The 23,183-nt window shown below is 37.9% G+C and overlaps 1 protein-coding gene across 1 annotated transcript in view; it reads right to left on the reverse strand.

Annotated features, from left to right (window-relative positions):
* Positions 1–23,183, reverse strand: part of tmtopsa (teleost multiple tissue opsin a) — an 89,688-nt gene that overhangs the window by 65,627 nt on the left and 878 nt on the right. Inside the window, exon 2 of the mRNA XM_056464662.1 lies at positions 14,329–14,657. Within this exon, the coding sequence (XP_056320637.1) occupies positions 14,329–14,657 (329 nt within the window). The remainder of the gene's footprint in view (positions 1–14,328; positions 14,658–23,183) is intronic.

Consider the following 23,183-nt stretch of genomic DNA (forward strand, 5'->3'; position numbering starts at 1 on the left):
GACGCAATGACGTTAATCGAATTATGAGCTGTAACATGTAAAATGAACAGCAGGCACAAATGGCACCTGCAAGAGAAATTTGAGATCTGAAAAAGAGTACACAGCAGCCTCTAGTGCATTCACGAGAACAAAAACTGCAAAAAACGTACCTTCTGGGACCTATTTGGCGCTCTCCAGAAATGTATACGGGGTACATTTTCAAAATGAGCGTGGGTTGTATATAATGGTGATGGGTAGTGACTTTTATTTTGAAGCTTCCAAAAGCACATAAATCTGTCGTCAAACTAATCCATATACCACAAAGGGGTTAATTCATGTCTTATGAAGTGCATCGATGTGTTTTTGTAGCAAAAAAATAATTCATTCATTCATTGATTTTCCTTCAAATTAGTCCCTTATTTATCAGGGGTTGCCATCCCTTTAGCACAGTCTCTGAACTGTGGGGGAAACCCACGCCAACACAGGGAGAACATGCAAACTCCACACAGAAATGCCAACTGACCCAGCTGGGACTCGAATCAGCGATCTTCTTGCTGTGAGGCAACAGTGCTAACCACTAAGCCACCTTGTCACCACGCAAAGATAACTCTAGTTTTTACATTTAAAATATAATTTAGACAAGAGAGAATAAATAAATGGGAGTGGAAACGTAGAACGAGTTCTCTCAGGATAATGTTACCTTGATTTTTGAGAAAACGCATGTGGAAACACAATGAGCGTTCTGAAGAGACTTAATAAATCAGAAAACCTGGCCCTGGGTAGTTATTTTTAGGAGTGTAGGACAGTTTTTGCATTGCTAATATCCTGTTCTATTAATATGCAATTTGTACAACAAGTTTCCCTTGAGAATCAAACAACTGCAAACTCACTTTGACAACTGTCACATCGTGACGCACTTGACTTTTTCATGTTGGCATGAGATCAATCATCTATCCAGAGCTTTTTTGCTGACATGACAAGTGCTTTAGGTTATTTCAGCCTTTTTTGTTCACTTCAACTTCACACTGCTCTCTGAAAACATGTTATACAAACCAATTTCAGTAAAACCAAGCAGAACTTAGATGTGTTTGATTGTTTACAGGGGCATGTCATGGAGACAGCTGTAATTTGACTCCAATTTGAGGGATATCAGTCGGGCATTTTTATATATTTTATAAACAAAAATCATTTGTGGTAACCCTTTATTTGGTTATATTTTATTTTAAGTCACATTAGCTACTATGTACTGTACATAAAGTACATTTAAATGAATAATTTGGTACAATGCACTTACTATGTATATACCTTATACTCATTCTTTCATTTTCTCATTCGTTCTTAGTCCCTTATTTATTAATGGTTGCCGCAGCAGAATGAACCGCCAACTATTCCAGCATATGTTTTACGCAACAGATGCCCTTCTAGCTGCAACCCAGTACTGGGAAACACCAATACACTCTATTATTCACATACACTCATACACTACGGCCAATTTAGTTCCTCCAATTCAAAACCAACATGCAACATGCAAACTACACACAGAAATGCCAACTGGCCCAGCCAGGACTTGAATCAGCGACCTTTTTGCTCTGAGGTGACAGTGCTAACCACTGAGCCACCATGCCGCCCATTTTGTACTTATTCTATACTAGTTAACTTATACTAATTTCTGTAATTAGCTTTAATATTACACTATCGACCCATCCTTTATACCTTACCTTACCTGTATCAAGGGGATGAATTACTGGACAGGGGGGAGGGGGGGCGGGGGGTTAAAGGGACATGAAACCCCCCTCTTTTGATTCAAGTCTATCTCAGAATTTTTTTTCCAAAATGTTCTGAGATGGCCGGAGTGGGCGTGGCCAGCAGAGCAGGGGGAAAAGAGGGGAGCGAACAACTGTTTTCAGTTGGCTCACAAAATGAGACACAAACCATGAGGAATAAAGTTTACAAAGTTAAAATGCAAAGAAATCAACAGTAAGTGATTTAATGTCCTGCTACATTTGTTATTCGTAATTTCATATCCACATATCCACAGTTTGTTATATCATTATAAAGATAATCATTTTTATATAAACACTATAAATGAGGAGGACATCTCTCCTCCTCAATCCCCGGGTCTGAATGCAGACACAGTGGATAGCATTGCAGCAAGTCTCGTGCCCTGTCTTTTCCAACCATTAGCCCTGCCGATAATCTGGAGGATTTTAAACATTGACTAACACAGCAGCACGGATATAGGCAATGTGTCTGAAGGGTAATGAACTCAACTGATAAAAGACAAAGTCCGCCATTCTCTAATTCTCGTACAGCTCTCCCAAAAAACCCTTGCTGCAAACAACAGCTTTGCTGTATCGGCCCTTACAGCATCACCGGCAAAAACTTGCAACAAACCCTGTGGATCATGCAAACAAACACATACGAGCCTTCATGAATGGCTAAATACTGTGTGCCATGCACGGACGCGGTCTCACCCAGTCATTGGGTCTCACAGCTTGGCTGGTTTGCCTTGCCTTCAGAAAGCATTGAGTTAAGAAGCAGGGTTTTCTCATAGGATAAGAAAACTCCACTATAAATAATAATGAGAAACCGATGCGTCATCACTCCACTGGCAGATTCGTTCTACGTCTCCGATTTTGATCCCACCCCAAAAATTTGTTTAAACCCAGAAGGTGAAATTAGCTGACAAAAGCTCCAAATTATCCAGTTTTCCACACAATTAAAGCTGACAGGGGCTAACGTGAGCTTAACTGATGTTCAACACACAAATCTGTTTAAATTTCCAAAAAAATTAAATACTCCAGGGTGTCTTGAACCTTTAAAGTATTAAATACTGGCACTTTTTCAAAAGATAATGTTTGAAATGCGAATAAAAAGTGTTCAAAACAACCCAGGCTCATTATTGATACATACCCTTGTATACATTTTACAAATACGTCCTAGGAGGTATGTTTTTTTGCAGTTTTTGTTTTCGCAAATCCACCAGAGGTCGCTGTATATGCTTTTTTTTTATGCAGTCAACTCTTCTTTGCATCTCAATCCACTGATGTACACGCGAGCTAATGGTCAAACTGGTTACAGCAGAAAATCTGTCCACACTGAGGTAAGCGGTCAGCTGGTAGCACAAAAACAAACAGAAGTCGTTAGCGGCTTCATATAGCCCCGTAGCGTTTATTTTAAAGATGAAATGCAGCCATACATAGCTCTGGCTACATAATTTGAGCTCTCCACAAAAGTATACGGAGCTGTGTTTTCACAATGAGCCTGTATTGATTAAAAACTGTAATAAAATTATTGTCAATTGCAAAAATTGCATGTTAAAAACTTTGAGAGTCCTGTTCTGAATTTTAGGTGCTTCTAAAGTACATCTAAAAATGTAAAAAAATCTACATTAAGTTAAGGAAACAATCTTCTCTTTTGCTCTTCATAACTATGACAAAAAAAAGTAGTGGTGACATTTTTGCTGCTGTATTTATAGCCACATCTTCAAGCAATGCACTAATGATAATGATGATTCTAGTACATCATAATATATCATTAACGATATTCCAGACATAATTCACTGATGCTACAACAGAAATGTGTGTGGTAAATTATACACTGTATGAAAAGCAGCTGTGTTGAGGGTTGTACAAAAGAAAGTTAAGCTCATGCATGTAAGTTCATCATCAAGCACTCTATAATCACATCGCCAAAATGATCAGGTTATAAATTAACATTCAGAATTACTAGGAACAGGAATCAGCTATCTGCTAGTGCTTCCATACAGCATTGAAGATCATTTCAAGTGTTGTTGAAAATGTCAAGCTGATGTCAAAACATGTATAAACAGCAGGATCATAACTCTGTGGTAATGATCAGAGTCAAATATACAGGAAAAGCACATAGAATATGGGCAAAAGCTGAATTATGCAAATTAAAGTAACTGAATATGCAAAAACGGTACTGTATAAATATTACACGGTTGCATGCGGTGCATGCAAATATTAATCATAGTCATCCCTATTAATGAAAAACCTTACCCGGTATCTGTTTACTGTGAAAATGTATGTAGATTTAAAACTTGAGGCAAACTTAATGTATACACATATACAGTCGAAGTCAGAATTATTAGCCCCCCTTTGAAATTTTTTTCGTCATTTTCCAAATGATGTTTAACAGAGCAAGGAAATTTTCATAGTATGTCTGATAATATTTTTTCTTCTGGAGAAAGTCTTAATTGTTTCATTTCTGCTAAAAATTAATTTCTTCATTTCTTCGCTCTATCTGACTAGTAAGTAAAAATTCACAAAATTCACAATTTAGCCATACAGAGTCCTATTCGTCCCACGTAAATAACAGTAATGCATACCTAGCTAACCCCATAGAGACTGTGTCTGTTCCTCGCATTATTAGATCAAGAAACAAACGTACTGTGTGCTCCAGAAATAATCTATTAAAAATTAAACCTGAAAAACCAACACAATCTCACGGCAATTTGTAACTTTTTTTTAGTGGCTAATTCGTACGAATTCGTACGATCTAATTCGTACAATTTAGTACGATTTGCTCATCCTCCAACGACGGTTGGGTTTAGGGGCGGGGTTAGGTGCCACGCCTCCTTTCTAAAATCGTACCATTTCGTACGACTGAACTCGTACGAATTCGCCACTAAACTGTCAAAACGTAAAATACTTACGTTTTCTCGTGAGATCAGGCTGGAAAAACCACTAAAAAGTGAAAATACAAATTTCATGAAGCTTGGTCTCCTAAACATCAGGTCACTAGCACCTAAAGCACTTATCATAAATGAAATAATAACAGATAACAATCTTAATGCACTCAGTCTCACTGAAACCTGGCTGAAACAAAATGACTATATTAGTCTAAATGAAGCAACTCCTCCAGGATTCTTATATAAACATGAGGCTCGTCGAACTGGTCGTGGTGGTGGAGTCGCGTCAATCTTTAGTGATATTCCTAATGTTAATCAGAGAAACGGACTTATGTTTAGCTCCTTTGAAGTATTAGTGCTTAATGTTGTCCTTCCAAACACTATGCAAAAACCTACGTTATCTCTCGCTCTAATCACCATATATAGACCCCCAGGAACTGAACTACACTGTTCCAATTTACTGTGAGCTTTTATGTGAAGCTGCTTTGACACAATCTACATTGTATAAGCGCTATACAAATAAAGGTGAATTGAATTGAAAAAAAAAATTGAATAGAAAAAAAAGCACTTTTTAATTTTTTAATAACCATTTTAAGGTCAATGCTATTAGCCCCTTTAAGCTATATAGTTTTACGATAGTCTACAGAACAAACCATCATTATACAATAACTTGCCTAATTCCCCTAACCTGCCTAGTTAACCTAATTCACCTAGTTAAGCCTTTAAATATCAATTTAAGCTGTATAGAAGTGTCTTGAAATACATCTAGTCAAATATTATTTACTGTCATCATGGCAAAGATAAATAAATAAGTTATTAGAAATGAGTTAATAAAACTATTATGTTTAGAAATGTGTTGAAAAAAATCTTCTCTCCGTTAAACAGAAATTAGGAAAATAATAAACAAGGGGGCTAATAATTTAGGGGGGCTAGTAATTCTGACTTCAACTATACATGTATGAAGTATACAGTGGGCACAGGTATTATTATTCAAGTTGATAATTGCAAGCAACTGCAGTCCAAACACAAACGAAAATCACAAATGACCTCATATTTTGTACTTTAAACAGTCTAAAATTGAAATTAAAATGCAGGGTTTCTATGGTTATTGATTCAATTAGTCGATTAGTTAAAAGTACTTCAAAGTACTTCTTTAAAATGTAAAAACCTAAGATATGTAAATGCTGAAGAAAACTGACTAACGCTATTATATATACACACACACTCACTGGCCACTTTATTAGGTACACCTTACTAGTACCGGATTGGACCCCCTTTTGCCTTCAGAGCTGCCTTAATCCTTCGTGGCATAGATTCAACAAGGTACTGGAAATATTCCTCAGAGATTTTGGTTCATATTGACATGACAGCATCACGCAGTTGCTGCAGATTTTTCTATGATGCAAATCTCCCATTCCACCACATCCCAAGCATGCTCTATTGGATTGAGCCTGGTGACTGTGGAGGCCATTTGAGTACAGTGAACTCATTGTCATGTTTAAGTCTGAGATGATTTTCGTTTTATGACATGGTGCATTATCCTGCTGAAAGTAGCCATCAGAAGATGGGTACACTGTGGTCATAAAGGGATGGACATTGTGCTCATAAAGGGATAGCATTGACACGATGCTCAATTGGTACTAATGGGCTCAAAGTGTGCCAAGAAAATATCCCCCACACCATTACACCACCACCACCATTTGGTTATTTGAGTTACTGTTGCTGGAACAAGTCTGGCCATTCTCCTCTGACTTCAACAAGGCATTTGCGCCCACAGAATTGCCACTCACTGGATATTTTCTTTTTTTCAACCATTCTCTGTAAACTCTAGAGATGGTTGTGCGTGAAAATCCCATTAGAACAGAAGTTCTGAAATACTCAGATTAGCCCGTGTGGCACCAACAACCATGCCACATTCAAAGTCACTTGAATCCTCTTTCGCCCCACCCTGATGCTCGGTTTGAACTGCAGCAGATCGTCTTGACCATGTCTACAAGCTTAAATGCATTGAGTTGCTGCCATGTGATTGGCTGATTAGAAATTTGCATCAGTCAAGCAACATTACTCTGCAACAATGCCAAGCAACATTGCTTAAAAAGTTGCCCCATGTAATGTTTTGTGTGTGTCTAAATAAAATCCAGCATTTTTAGAGTTTATGTAAATAAATAAATAATATACTAGGAGCAGTATTTATGTCAGTAGCTGAAGGGATTTTAAACTGTTATTTTTCACACATTTGCGAAGGCAGAATGACACTAGCAATTAAGATGCATTGGTACAGTGAATGTTTACAGCTACAGAAGCTTTCATTAAAACGAACAGTCCATTTAAATAAGCCAGCTGAAGAAAAAAAAAAACAGATGGAGAAAGTAGCTTAACAAATATCATTATGAGTTTATCTTTGACGTTTCCAGGTGGATCAGTGAACTTCATTTAGTCATTCATTTTCTTTTCAGCTTAGTCCTTTTATTAATCAGGGATCATCACAGTGGAATGAACTGCCAACATATCCAGCTGATGCCCTTCCAGCCACAACCTATAACTGGGGAAACACCTATACACACTTATTCACACACACACACACACACACACACACACACACACACACACACACACACACACACACTACGGCCAAATTAGCTTATTTGATTCACCTTAAACTGGAGCACCCGAAGGAAACCCACGCAAACACGGGGAGAACATGCAAACTCTGCACAGAAATGCCAACTGACCCAGCTGAGGCTCGAACCAGTGACCTTCTTGTTGTGAGGCATCAGTGAACTTGCAGAAAACAAATTTATTTTCAAGGTTTCTATGAACATAAAGGTTAAAAATAAGGCTTTAAGATCTTTCTGCAGGCAATGTTCTGTAGCACAGTGTTTCCCAACCCTGTTCCTGAAGCACACCAACAGAACATATTTTAGATGTCTCTTTATCTGACCCATTAACTTCAGCTTTTGGAGTCTCTTCTAATGTTCTGATGAGTTGATTCAGGGGTGTTTGATTAGGAAGAGGTTGAAAAAGCGTACTGTTAGTGTGCCTTTAGGAACAGGGTTGGGAAACACTGCTGTGGCACTGCACTAGAAGCAGCTCTCAGACACACTATTGACAGACATTTTCATACTTTAAATTCCGCCCACCCTCGCTCACTGAGAATGATTTGCTTCCTAGTAAGTATCTTCTTACACTTCCCTCCCATGCCACTTGTCTGCACAGCAGTCTCCTCATCCTCTAGAAGTTGAACATGGTGGGCGATGGAAGCCATGTTAACAAAACTCTGTAAAATCACAAGAAACTTTCAAATTTGCCAGCACTTTTTTTATTTGGTATATTGTAAAGCGTTTTCATTTGGGATTCAAACTTGGGTGTCCAAGTTAGTTTCTGCAAAAATCTATATTTTGGTTTCCAGTCCTGCATTTGAAAGACAAAGTTTCTCTTTAGTTTGAACCTTCAGTCTTGGCCACCTGAGATGTGTTGTCAAAAATTGTAGCTTACAGCAAAAAACAAGTTCACACTTACATTTAATCATTATTCCAAAGTGACTTACTGTACAAATGCGTACAAAAGAAGAACTTCAAATCAACAGTTATTAGAAATGCGTTATTAAAACTACTTTGTTTAGAAATGTGTTGAAAAAATCTTCTTTCTATTAAACAGAAAATTGTGGGGAAAAGAATCCAGGAGGGCTGTTAATTCTGACTTTAACTGGAATGCGTACATTGAATGCGTGCCTTATTGGCTCTAAGGGTCAAACAACAAAAAAATAATGTCAAGAATCTTGGTGTGATTCTGGAGTCAGATATGAGTTTCAGTAGTCATGTCAAAGCTAAGTTACTAAATTAGCATACTATCATCTTTTAACCAATGGCAAGAATTAGATGCTTTGTTTCCAGTGAGGATTTTGTCAAAGAGAACCTTGTTCATGCCTTTATCAGCAGCAGGGTGGATTACTGTAACGGCCTCCTCACTGGCCTTCCCAAAAGAGACAGTCAGACAGATGCAGCTCATCCAGAATGCTGCTACCAGGATTCTGACCAGATCCAGAAAATCAGAGCAAATCACACCAGTCCTCGGGTCTTTACACTGGCTCCCAGTTACAATCAGTATCACTACTTGTCTGTAAATCACTAAATGGCCTAGAACCTCAATACATTACAGATATGCTTACTGAATTCAAACCTAACAGATCACTCAGATCTTCAGGATCAAGTAAACTAGAAGTTCCAAAAGTTCAGTCAAAGCAGGGTGAATCAGCTTTCAGCTACTAACAGCGCCCCCCGCTGCTGGAATCAGCTTCCAGAAATGATCAGATGTCCTCTAACATTAGGCACATTCAAATCAAAACTGAAAACACATCTGTTTAGCTGTACCTTTAATGAATGAGCACTGTGCTACATCCGATAGATCACAATATTATGTCTTTCTTTTCTTTTTCATTCTTTTATAACCTGTTTGAACACATTTTAATCTGTTTGTATCTGTTTTTAATCATTTTTATTTTTTGTTTTTATTTTCTTATACTTGTCTCTTTTATTTCTGTTTATTTCTGTTTATGCCCATTCAGTATGAAATGTGCTATATTAATAAACTTGCCTTGCCTTGTTTAAAAGTATGTTATCCAAATGGATGGAAATTTAAAATGCAACCAGAATACATAAATGTTATTTGTTAGGCCTAAATATTGTGTTTATAAGAAAGTGTGATGCATATAAAGAGTTGTAGTTGTATTGTTGATTTGCAATGAAAAAAAAGAGAAGAAAAATACGATAAGGAAGGAGAGAGTGCTTGGTGTTTTGTTTAACACAGGCTCATTCTGAAAACGTACCCCTATATACATTTCTGGAGAACACGAATTATGTAGCCAAATTACAAAGAGGTAAATATGGCCGCATTTCGTCTTTAAAATGCACACTACAGGTGGTACGACAGCATTCCTTTTCGCGCAACCAGCTGACTGTTTACTTCAGTGTGGATGGCTTTCCCCGCTGTTATCAGTTTGTCCAGTGGCTCGCCATGTATGTTGGTAGACTTGAGACACAGAGAGGAGTTGACTGTGATGATGGCGTTCGAGTCCGGCGAAGAATGGTTCCAGAAAGCAGGTAAGACAGAAAAAATGCCCAAAAATCCAATAAACAAGTAAATAACAGGGTGAGAATGTGGTAAAAATCAGGCAGCCGCAAGGGCTACTTTTTCTGGATTGCTTTTGAAAACTGTTGGTTGGGTTTAGGGAGGGGGTTGGGTGGGTCAATTGGTGCTTTTGAAAACACTATTGGTTGGGTTTAGGGAAGGAGGAGGATGGGTCAGTCAATCACTCAGCCGACAACGGCCTCTGGTGAGTTTGCGCGAGAACGGGTGCAAATGGCACCCGCAAGAAAAATGTAAGATCTAAAAAGCATACACAGCGGCCTCTGGTGGATTCACGAAAACAAAAACTGCAAAAACGTACCTCTGTGATGTATTTGATGCTCTCCAGAAATGTATATAGGGGTACATTTTCAGAATGAGCCTGGGTTGGTTTTGTGTCATCTACTCCTCCTGAACTTTCTCTTGCCCTGTATCTTGCTCTGTCACAGGCTCGAGGTCATTGCCAATGCAACTCCGAGTCAAAAACACTTTTCACAATGCAGGACCGTGACAACTGTGAGTCACAGCGATGTCCAGATATTCAGCAGGCTCACGGGCATCAGTGACACATCACTGCTTCTGTCAGATTGTGTCTTTGATAGCCTTTAAAAAAATATACGTTTATTCAAGTGTGTCACTACTGTTTTACTTTTTTAGACTAAGAGAATATACTTTTAGTATACTTTTTAGGCACTTCTCTTTGGAGTTTGGAGCTTACTCAATCATTTACTCATCCTTCACTTGTTTGAAAAATGTTTGACTTCTGTTGAACAGAAAACAAATATTTTAAAAGCTCTGATTGGCACAAAGACACACACTTATGAGACACACACTTAGAATGGCACATATGCATTGGCTAGTCCAGCCTAAATATACACTACCTGACAAAAGTCTTGTCGCCTAAAACTTGACGATCATTTGGTATCAGAAGTGGCTTATATGAAAGGCAAAGGCCTGTAGATTACGTTTATTTGACCAAAATAAAATATGATCATGCCTTGATTTTTAATGATTTAATAAGGACAGTAAGGTCTGACTTTACTTAGACAAAAGTCTTGTCACCTAACAGAAATAATGTCCAGTATAGAATATAAAGTCATGCTGCAGTAGAAAAAAGAATGAATACTGTGTATGACTCCCATGAGCTTGGAGGACTGCATCCATACATCTTTGCAATGACTCAAATCACTTATTAATAAAGTCATCTGGAATGACAAAGAAAGAGTTCTTGCAGGACTCCCAGAGTTCATCAAGATTCTTTAGATTAATCTTTAATGCCTCCTCCTTTCTTACTCAAGACATGCTCAATAATGCTCATGTCTGGTGATCGGGCTTGCCAATCCTGGAGCACCTTGACCTTCTTTGCTTTCAGGAACTTTGATGTGGAGGCTGAAGTATGAGGAGGAGTGCTATCCTACTGAAGAATTTGCCCTCTCCTGTGGTTTGTAATGTAATAGGCAGCACAAATGTCTTGATACCTCAAGCTGTTGATGTTGCCATCCACTCTGCAGATCTCTCACATGGTCCCATACTGAATGTAACCACAAACCACGATTTTTCCTTCACCAAATCACCTTGACTGATTTGTCTGAGAATCTTGTGTCCATGTGGGTTCCAATAGGTCTTCTGCAGTATTTGTGATGATTGGGATGCAGTTCCCAGATGATTCATCTGAAAAATCGACCTTCTGCCACTTTTCCAAATAATCAACTAGAAGTCAAGTTATTATTTGTTGCTCTTAAAACTGAGATCGACGACAAGACTTTTGTCAGAGGATAACAAAAGTAAACTTTTTAAATGGTTCGTGTCAGATTATGTTGCTGATTCGAAATGTCATTTAATTGTGTGTTTGTCAAGCTGACTTCTTATGGAGAACTTCTGCCTTAACATTGTTCTTTTTTCTCATCTGTCAGTCTCTTATAAATGCTGTAATTATGGCATCTCTTTTTGTGTTTGCTGATTGCGTTAAGTTACATCAGGTTGTTTCACTACTTTTACAAGCACTTAAAACAACCATCTGATGCATCATTATCCTTTCATTCTGATGGTCAGCAGATGGCACACACAATGTGCACTTTATTTCTGACTTCGATTCTAAGAGCTCTCCATTCCAGTGATATCACATCAAAAAAAATATAAATACTATGTTAATAAAGTCAAAGTCCCTTTAAGGCAAGTCATTTCACTCGGCTGCCATATTTGAAACATCTCTCAGGCAGTGTGTTCGGGCATCTTGTCTGAATGGGGAAACATCAAATTCTCTAAAATTACATATTTGTAATCACTAACAAAATTAAACAACAACCAATTCATAAGTTGTTTCTAAATGTCCAAATCAAACAAAATCTGCTTCTGGTTGCCCGAGCTATTGCGCATGAGCACTCGAAGGGAACAAGATCACAAAACCAACCTCATTTAAGGCTGTTCTCAGGGGCGGACTAAGTGATTTGGGAGCCCTAAGCAATTCCAGGTATGGGGCCCTAGCATTTTTGAAAAATAAACTGAATATTAAAAAGTATATATATATATATATATATATATATATATATATATATATATATATATATATATATATATATATATATATATATATATATATATATATATACACATGTTTCGGCCAGACAGCAGATTCGCGGAGGAAGCTGTGTTTTATTGTTTGTCGTGTTTCTATTTTTTTTTTTCCCAAATGTTCTCAAAATTCTCACTCTTGCACACTCTACCTGCCTCTACTCTGATCGCTGGCAGACTGCTGTCACTAAATTCTCTGTGACTGTGAACAACAGCAAGAAAATAATAAATAGTCCATTTAAATTATTACATTTAAAACGGAGGAGAAGCTGATCGGCACCAAATACGTCATGCTCATGGTGCTAAAACATTTGCCGTCAATATGCAGAAGAATGATCTGCTGTTAATGCTGCAAGTCTGAGAGACACAGTGCTCACAGTGCTTGAGTGCTCTGAGGCGGGGGAAAGAGCGACGGCATCACCCGCAGCTCGTCACGAAGAGTAACGTTAGGAATGGCACTGACATGAGAGTGTCTAAAAATCTCCAGTCACACTTAAAAACATTTGCTAGTCGCTCTTTTGAAAATTTGGCGCTAAGGAGGGTCTGAAAAGTCAGTAGGTTTGCAACACTGGCTGGCAGTCTATTTGATTGAAGTGCTGTGCCAAAGTCCCTTTAAGGTAAGTCATTTCGCTCAGTGGCCTTCTTTGAAACACCTCTCGGGCAGTATGCTTCTGCTGAGTCCCGGTAGTTAACATGCGTGCCAAAAAACAGGCTACTTGCTGCTCACGCGCCGCTCATGTGTTGTAAAACCGCCGTAACAGCCTTTTTTGTTTTGCAAGTCGACAAAACTAAAGTTTAAACAATGATCTTACTAAGCATGCCTTCTGATAGATTTTTTTTTGTATGAAGCAAAAAGGAGGGATGCCGAGGTAAAGACTTAATAAACCTAACTCTCTGCCATGTGTCAAGTCTAAGACAACAGATAATTCTATAAAACATCTTTTTTGTATGTTATTGAATTTGTCTATAGAATTTCATTCAAATTAAATTAATTTTCATGCAAACGATTTCGTAAATGATCTTAGCATCACTCCAGTTGTGTCTTAACATTGTTTTCTAGTTACATTTAAGATTATTTTGAATAATAATTGTATAATAACAAGAATACTTTTATTTATAATAAATATGTGTAAAAAATATATATATATGTAGTGTATTTATATATTTATGCTCCCCTGCTCTTCACTTACGTCGACACACCGACAACCCACCCCCCACTCTTACCTTTCATCTACGACACCCAACCACCCCTCTCCTTCACATCACTTTAGTCCACAGCAATCCCCCATCAGTCTCTTCACTTTCGTCAAGGACACATCCCCCCCCCACCGGCGCTCTTCACTTTCATCCGCCCCTCCACCCTTCATCTGCTCCACCCCCTCTTCACTTACGTGCGAGACCACACCCCTCCCTCGCTCTTCACTTACGTTTGCGACACCCTAAACCCACCCCCTAAAGTGCTTTGAAATGTGCATTTTTATTTGATGTTGGACGTAATCTCTACTGAAACATGAAGGTAGCTCCTCCCCCTATAAAAACTGCCAATAGTGTTTTGATGTTTACACAACTTTGCCAGTGAGAGTGGTTGAGCTCAAGCGCATCAAAAAAAGGCAGCTGCGAAGCATCTTGAATTGGGCGGGGCATGTCAGATACTAGAGAGCATTTGATTGGTCACAAGATTTGATGACAAACTGAAGTATGAGGTGACGTGAATAAAATTGTTACTCCATTCACTGTTTTGGAGCACACTAGCTTATAGACATCCTTCAAACTAACAATACCCTTACTAACATCAACATTTCACAGGACATTTAATCATAATAATAATTAGCAGATTTACTTTCGGAGTCGAGGCCAAAGTTTTCTCATTTAAAACAATGGAGGACTCTGCTCATCTTAATATGAAGCCATCAGGATATCCCGAAGAGTGTCAAGTAGGGATCCCATCCAAGCGTCAATGTGTTTGTGCACTGACAATGAGTAAATAACGTTTCACTCACCTGTTTAATGGCATGCAGCAGCTTCCCATAGCAGAATACGATGACCAGGAAGGGGACAATCAGGCAAAAAATAAAGAGGCAAATGATGTAGGAGATGTTATTGGCGGTCTTTGTCGTCCAGTCTACAGAGCAGGTTGTTCCAGGGCCTTCAGGGCCATAGCGGCTCCAGCCAAACAAAGGAGGCAGGGTCCAGATTAAAGAGTAGATCCAGGACATCAGCACACCACCGATCACCTTCCTGTAGTTGGTCGCATCAGCCTCTGTGGAGCCCATCATTGTACAGTAGCGTTCGTATGACAGCACAGCCAGAGAGATGAGCGATACAACGCCTGCAAACAATATAAACGCACATTATAATAAGGGTGTTACATGGGTTTAATGATAAGGTCTATATAGTCCTGTGGAATTTCAACTACATACAGTACATGGAGATCAGTTATGTTAAGCCTCTGGTCACTTTGTGTGTGCATGCTGATAGCCATCAGATCATTTTAAATATGCCGATCAAACTGAATACAATCTTACATCGACAACACATGGAAAGAAACGCATTGATAATAATAAATAATCATGTTAGATTACAAACAGCTGTGTTGTTCAGCAGGGGTGCATCGCTGCTATTATGTTTACACATGTAATTAACACATGTAACACATGTAATTTAAACCAAATTACACATGTAATTTAAACCAAAATACTCAACGACACTATCAAACACATCTACAATGAAAAGGAATATCATTACTTACTGAGTTATTAACGCACAGCAATACCACACAAAGAAAAGGCAGACTCTGAAGGAATAAACAACACAATCTCACGGCAATTCGTAACTTTTTGATTTAGTGGCTAATTTGTATGAATTCGTACGATATAATTCATACAATTCAGTACAATTTGCTCATCCCCCAATGACGGTTGGGTTTAGGGGTGGGGTTAGGTGCCACGCCTCCTTTTTAAAAATCGCACAATTTCGTACGACTGAACTCGTACGAATTCGTACGAATTAGCCACTAAACTGACAAAACGTAAAATACTTACGTTTTCTCGTGAGATGAGGCTGGAATAAACAATGCGAGGAAATCTCTGTTTTAATGCACTAGACAAGTCTGAACAAGTTCAACCCACGCATGCATGAGGCAGGCAGTTCTGTCTAATCATCTATCGGCTTAAATATATCCACCTATTTTTGATATTGGACCGATAATGATAACATTAAAAATAGCCATGCCAAGAATTAGAAATGCCAACTGACCCAGCCGGGACTTGAACCAGAAACCCTTTTGCTGTGAGGTGACCACTGAGCCACCGTGCTGACATCACATATTCAATTAGTAATACAGTGCATCCGGAAAGTAAGGTTGCAATAAGTTCCCAGGGTTGACAGTGCATGTCAAAGCATAAACCAAGCATGAAGACAAAATAATTGTCTGTAAACCTCCGAGACAGGATTGTCTCAAGGCTGGGGAAGGTTACAGAAAAGTTTCTGCTGCTCTGAAAGTTCCAATGAGGACAGTGGCCTCCATCATCCGTAAGTGGAAGATGTTTGGAACCACCAGGACTCTTCCTAGAGCTGGCCGGCCATCTAAGCTGAGTGATCGGGGGAGAAGGGCCTTAGTCAGGAAGGTGATCAATAACCCAAATGTTCACTCTGTCTGAGCTCCAGTGTTCTTCTGTGGAGAGAGGAGAACATTACAGAAGGACAACCATCTGTGCAGCAATCCACCAATCAGGCCTGTATAGTCGAGTGGAATTTGCCAAAAGGCATCTGAAGGACTCTCAGACCATAAAAAACAAAATTGATTGGTCTGATGAAACTAAATTTGAACTCTTTGGAGTGAATGCCAGGTGTTACGTTTGGAGAAAACCAGTCACCACTCATCACCAGGCTAATGCCATCCCTACAGTGAAGCATGGTGCTGGCAGCATCATGCTGTGTGGATGTTTTTCAGCAGCAGGAACTGGAAGACTAGTCAGGATAGAGGCAAAGATCAAGCAATGTACAGAGACATCCTAAATGAAGACCTGCTTTAAAGTGCTCTTGACTGGGGTGACGGTTCATCTTCCAGCCGGACAATGACCCAAAGCACACTGCCAAAATATCAATGGAGTGGCTTCACAACAACTCAGCGAATGTCCTTGAGTGGCCCACCCAGACCTAAATCCTATTGAACATCTCTGGAGAGATCTGAAAATGTCTGTACACCGTCGCTTCTCATCCAACCTAATAGAGCTTGAGAGGTACTGCAAAGAGGAATGGGCAAAAATTCCAAAGATGGGTGTGTCAAGCATGTGGCATTATATTTTAAACGACTTGAGGCTGTAATTGCTGCCAAAGGTGCATCAACAAAGTATTGAACAAAGGCTGTGAATACTTCTGTACATGTGATTTTTCAGGGTTTTTATTTCTAATAAATTTGCAACAATTTCAAAACTCTTATTTCACATTGCCATTATGGGGTATTGTGTGTAGAATGTTGAGGAAATAAATTAATTGAATCCATTTTGGAATAAGGCTGTAACATAAACAAATGTGGAAAAAGTAAAGCACTATGAATAATTTCCAGATGCAGTGTATCTGCCAAAAATGGGCCTATCCTAAAAAGCCATACATCACTGAAAAGTTTATTTATTGCCCTTATTAATGTACACCTATGACTGGATTTGTGGTCACATATGGCTTTGTGTGGATGTTTCTGAAAGCTGTGGATAGTGCAAGTTCATCTGACTGTGTGATGGTGTGATGGGGATGATATAAAAACTTAAGTACCAGCTCAAGGGCACGACTGCAATGGAGATCCTTCTCCAGCCCGATTGCCGATCCATTAACTAAACCACTAGAGCATAACTTAAGTACCAAATAAACCAGCTCAGAGAATCTATAGGGAAAACAATGTGCTGGTCTGACAACCGCCATGGTTATGAGACTTTCAGATCTCACAGACTTCAAAAATGAAGTTCTGTCATTATTATTCAGCTTTTCTATACACTTATGACTTATAGTTTTCTGTGGCATATAAAATATATATTAAATGGCTATTTTTTATGTATATAATTGGGGGATTTGATGAAAATTCCACTCAAAGAAATGTATGTACAGTTGAAGTCAGAATTACTCCTAATAAATTTGAATTCTTTTATATGTTTTCTTATGTTCTGTTCAAGGGAGAGATTTTTCAGTGCATAAACATACTATTTTTCATAACTAATTTCTAATAACTGGTTTCTTTTATCTTTGCAATGATGACACTACATAATACTTCATTAGTTATTATTTCAGATACCAGTATTCAGTTTAAACTGTATTTTAAAGGCCTAATTAGGTTAATTAGTTTAACTAAGTCAGTCATTTGACAACAGAGGTTTCTTTTGTAGTCAATCGAAACTGGTTCATTCCGCTGTGGCGACCCCGGAAAGAAAATGAATGAATGAATTGCTTCAAAATAACCCTGAACAGTTGCACTTGTCAGATATAACTTTGGTTTTTCACTCACAGTCAGACTTTTAAAGCGTTCTTCAGGGATCAGCGTTTAAGATCGCAGTCCTGCACTATCAAATGACTTTTGCTTCAAAGGGATTCCAGATAAAATCAACAGCATTTTATGAGACACGAGGCCTTTTTCCCCCTTGCTTGTTCTAATGATAAACTGTCTCCAAAACATCTCGGAGGAGATGAATCTGATGAGGCAAGTGCCTGAAAAATTGCATAAGATCTCAATATTGCAACACTGAGGTGGATTCAGAAATCTAATATTCTGGTTGTGTTAAGTTGCCAAGAGGTGAGTCTTGTCCCACAGACAAAGAAATGATGCTGGCAGGCTTACAGTGAAAAAAAAAATTCTGTTCAAATCAAATTATAACAGTGGTGATACTTCTCTAGACTTTTCCATTTCACACCTAATTCAACAGCAGCGGATGCAACATTTCTGAAGAACATGAGTTGCACATGCGGTGGTGTGATCTGGGATGTAGTCTGGAGATCTAATACAATCAGAAGTGTTTCACCTTACTGAACTTACAACACAGGCTCATTGGAAAGAAGTGGCTTATATGAAAGGCAAAGGCCTGTAGATTATGCTTATTTGAGCAAAATAAAATATGATCATCCCTGGATTTTTAATTATTTAATGAGGAGAGTAAGGTCTGACTTTACTTAGACAAAAGTCTTGTCACTTAACAAAAATAATGTCCAGTGTAGAATATAAAGTCATGCTGCAGTGGAAACAGAATGAATATTGCGTATGACTGAGCTTGGAGGACTGCATCCATACATCTCTGCAATGACTCAAATAACATCTGGAATGGCAAAGAAAGTGTTCTTGCAGGACTATCAGAGTTCATCAAGATTCTTGGGATTCATCTTTAATGCCTCCTCAATCTTACCCTATGCTCAATAATGTTCATGTCTGGTGACCAGGCTGGCCAATCCTGGAGCACCTTGACCTTCTTTGTAATGTAATGGGCAGCACAAATGTCTTGACACCTCAGGCTGTTGATGTTGCCATCCACTCTGCAGATCTCTCGCACGCCCCAATACTGAATGTAACCCCAAACCATGACTTTTCCTTACCAAACTTGACTGATTTATGTGAGAATCTTGGGTCCATGCAGGTTCCAATAGGTCTTCTGCAGTATTTGTGATGATTGAGATGCAGTTCAAAAAATGATTCATCTGAAAAATTGACCTTCTGCGACATTTTCCAAATGATCAACTAGAAGTTATTATTTGTTGCTCTTAAAACTGGGATCAATGACAATGACAAGACTTTTGTCAGGCAGTGTAGTACATGCATAGCATAGTTAGATTATTGCTCTAGTGTGTCAGTTATATATAAGTTGAAAATAGCTATTAAGTCCAGTGTTGTGCTCATATTTATGATTATTTTTTTATTTATGTAGTACCGTGGTCCTGCGAGACACAACATTTCATTCCACTGTATGTCCACACATATAGCAGAATGACAATAATCTCTGGACCTGACTTGAATATAAGCTATTTAGGTTAGCATGCTTGCCAAGTGGTAAAACCAGTAACAAGTAATCCTTGAGTTGTGAAAGACATCAGATGCTCCTCGCCTCGCTTCAGTTCATTTTTTAATAAAGGTGAACATAACAATTCCTGAAATTTAATAAATAGTGATTTCAATCCTTCTCCCACTGAACCCAATAAGCAAATGTTTGTGTTTCATCAACTGAGTTATTGACAAAGAATCACATCAGAGGTTCAACATTTATTCGGGCATACAGTTCGCCGCCTCTAAGGGGGAAAATATCCATCAGCCTCATACACATCTATAAACTACACTTCTCTCATTCTATCAGTGCAGCTTTTGTGGATTTTGATTTCCCATCAAGTATTGGGCTATTTAAAAACAAACTGTTATGCCATTCATTAAAACTGATCTGAACACACATCTATGCTATGATTAACAGGTTTTCACTTTCTAAAAGTCATTGTGATATTTTTTCTCACTGAAGGACAAGTCAAACTTGCAAAGTTCATTAAAAAGAAATATAATAATTTGGCGCATTGGGTAGCACATTGGCCTAACAGCAAAAAAGTCGCTGGTTCGAGCCTCAGCTGGGTCAGTTGGTGTTTCTGTGTGGATTTTGCATGTTCTCCCTGTGTTCACGTAGGTTTCCTCAGGTTGCTCCGGGGTTTCCCCCCACAAGTCCAAAGACATGTGGTACAGGTGAATTGGGTATGCTAAAATTTACCGTAGTGTATGTGATTGAGTGTGTATGGATGTTTCCCAGTGATGGCTTGCAGCTAGAAGGGCACCGCTGTGTAAAACATGTGCTGGATAAGTTGGCAGTTCATTCCGCTGTGGCAATCCCAGATTAATAAAGGGACTAAGCCAAAAAGAAAATGAATGAATGATTGACTAGGGCTGCCTGATACTGGAAAAATCTGATTTTGCTATATTTTATTCACGTATATTTTATTTTTCTGCGATAAACACTGTGATGTGAATAGTTTCATAAGATAGTTTGAATAGCTCTATTTGATGGCTTTCAAATAGACGGTATCAAGTCTAACAGTATTACAAAAATTGAATAATTAACGCAAAAAATGCAAGAGTGTCAAAATACAATAAGCAATAATTAAAGAAAATAAAATTGGATAAAACAACAGCAATATAATAATTTAACAATATATTATGATACAGGGCAACGCAGTGGCGCAGTAGGTAGTGCTGTCGCCTCACAGCAAGAAGGTAGCTGGTTGGAGCCTCGGCTGGGTTAGTTGGCATTTCTGTGTGGAGTTTGCATGTTCTCCCTGCGTTCGCGTGGGTTTCCTCCGGGTGCTCCGGTTTCCCCCACAGTCCAAAGACATGCGGTACAGGTGAATTGGGCTAAATTGCCCATAGCGTATGAGTGTGAATGAGTGTGTATGGATGTTTCCCAGAGATGGGTTGTGGCTGGAAGGGCATCTGCTGCGTAAAAACATGCTGGATAAGTTGGCGGTTCATTCCGCGGTGGTGACCCTGGATTAATAAAGGGACTAAGCCGAAAAGAAAATTAATAAATGAATGAATGAATATTATGATACACCATTTTAAAATTATTTACTTCACTAATTTTATTTTACATAAGATTACAGAGATTTATTTTTCATTTGATACAGTTTCATTTGTGTATCTTCAAATGAATAGAAATTAAGTCATTTTTCTTTTTTTCCAGTTTAGAATATAACTGAGTCTTTAATTGTCATTTAAAAGTGATTTATAAACATAAATAGTCCTCACTTTAGATTAGATCACAAAACTGGATGAAGTTAAATTAATAAAGCATTTATTAACATACAAACTTATGTTTAACAATTAGTATGTGCCTAAATAATACGATATATAAAATGCAATTTGAATCGCTTACTAATAATAATATTCTTAAATAAGTAGTTTGTAAACAATGCAATACTTTAAGTTATTCATTAACAAAGTATGAAAACACAATCGTTAAGCATATTTTAAATTAGCTCATAAGTCAAGAATACAGCATTTGTAGCTGTATTTATAAACTGCTTACTAACGTCTATTAATGTAGAGTTAATACTTAACAGATAATGAATTCACTATTTGCTAATGCTTAATAGAGGATTCATAGTGTGTAGTTATTATAAAGTGTTACCTGTTTTTTTTATCGACTAATATACAAGCTGCAGCATCCTACATCATATAAGTTGCTTCATAAACATAAAGCTGCAACTGGAGACAAATGTATTTCACAACAGGTTTTTGATTTATTTTCATTGATTTCAAACGTTCAATCAGCTTTACTGCATGCAACCATAATTGAACAGATGGACTAACAGGATTGCAGTGTGTGGAGATTCATTCCAGGAAACATTGACCTAACAGCGAGTTATTGTAATATTTTCTCTCACTGAAGTCAAACTTGCAAAGTCATAAAAACAGGTCATTAAAACAACATTTATATGCCTTTATGATGCTTCTGATAAGAACAAAAGCGTTTTTTCACTGACTCAAAGTCAGTTATAGTCTTATTTGAGTTGTCATTTGATGAAAATCATTTGGAAAAATTTAAGCAACTTAAAGACATTTTTTCTGGATCCAAAATCAAACAAAAAATGCTCAGGGGTAGCTTAAATAATGTGTCGGTGCCCTTTGGGTAAGGGATTCATCAGAATAAATAGCAAAAGTCAGTACAAGGCACTCAGATTTTCTCTGAATATTGCTTTTTATAATCAATTAATTTACACGCTGCAGCATCCCACGTCATATAAACTGCATTACTCATAAATACAAAGCTGTACCTGGAGACAAATGTATTTCACAACAGGTTTTTGCTCATTTGAATGTTTAATTTCCGATAATTTAATAATTACTGTATGCAAAAATAATCGAACAGATGGACTAATAGGATTGCAGTCTATAGATGCAATATGTGGAGATTCATTCCACGAAACACTCACCTAACAGCAAGTTATTGTAGGCTACTATTTTTTCTCACTGAAGTCAAACTTGCAAAGTAATTAAAACAGGTCATTAAAATAACATTTATATGCCTTTATGATGCTTCTAAAAAGAACAAAAGCATTTTTTCACTGACTCAAAGTCAGTTATAGTCTTATTTGAGTTGTCATTTGATGAAAATCACTTGGAAAAATTTAAGCAACTTAAAGACATTTTTTCTGGATCCAAAATCAAACAAAAAATGCTCAGGGGTAGCTTAAATAATGTGTCGGTGCCCTTTGGGTAAGGGATTCATCAGAATAAACAGCAAAAGTCAGTCCAAGGCACTCAGATTTCCTCTGAATATTGCTTTTTATAATCGATTAATATACACGCTGCAGCATCCCACGTCATATAAACTGCATTACTCATAAATACAAAGCTGTACCTGGAGACAAATGTATTTCACAACAGGTTTTTGCTCATTTGAATGTTTAATTTCCGATAATTTAATAATTACTGAATGCAAAAATAATCGAACAGGTGGACTAATAGGATTGCAGTCTATAGATGCAATATGTGGAGATTCATTCCACGAAACACTCACCTAACAGCAAGTTATTGTAGGCTACTATTTTTTCTGACCGAAGTCAAACTTGCAAAGTCATTAAAACAGGTCATTACAATAACATTTATAGGCCTTTATGATGCTTCAGAAAAGAACAAAAGCGTTTTCTCACTGACTCAAAGTCTGTTATAGCCTTATTTGAGTTGACAAAAACCATTTGAAAAAAAAATGCGACTTAAAGAATTTTTTTTAATCCAAAATCAAACAAAAAGTGCTCAGGGGTAGCTTAAATAATGTGTCGGTGCTCTTTAAGTAAGGGATTCATAAGAATAAACAGCAAAAATCAGTCCAAGGCACTCAAATTTCTTCTG

The sequence above is a fragment of the Danio aesculapii genome, chromosome 2, assembly GCF_903798145.1.
Source record: "Danio aesculapii chromosome 2, fDanAes4.1, whole genome shotgun sequence".
Taxonomy (NCBI): Eukaryota; Metazoa; Chordata; class Actinopteri; order Cypriniformes; family Danionidae; genus Danio; species Danio aesculapii.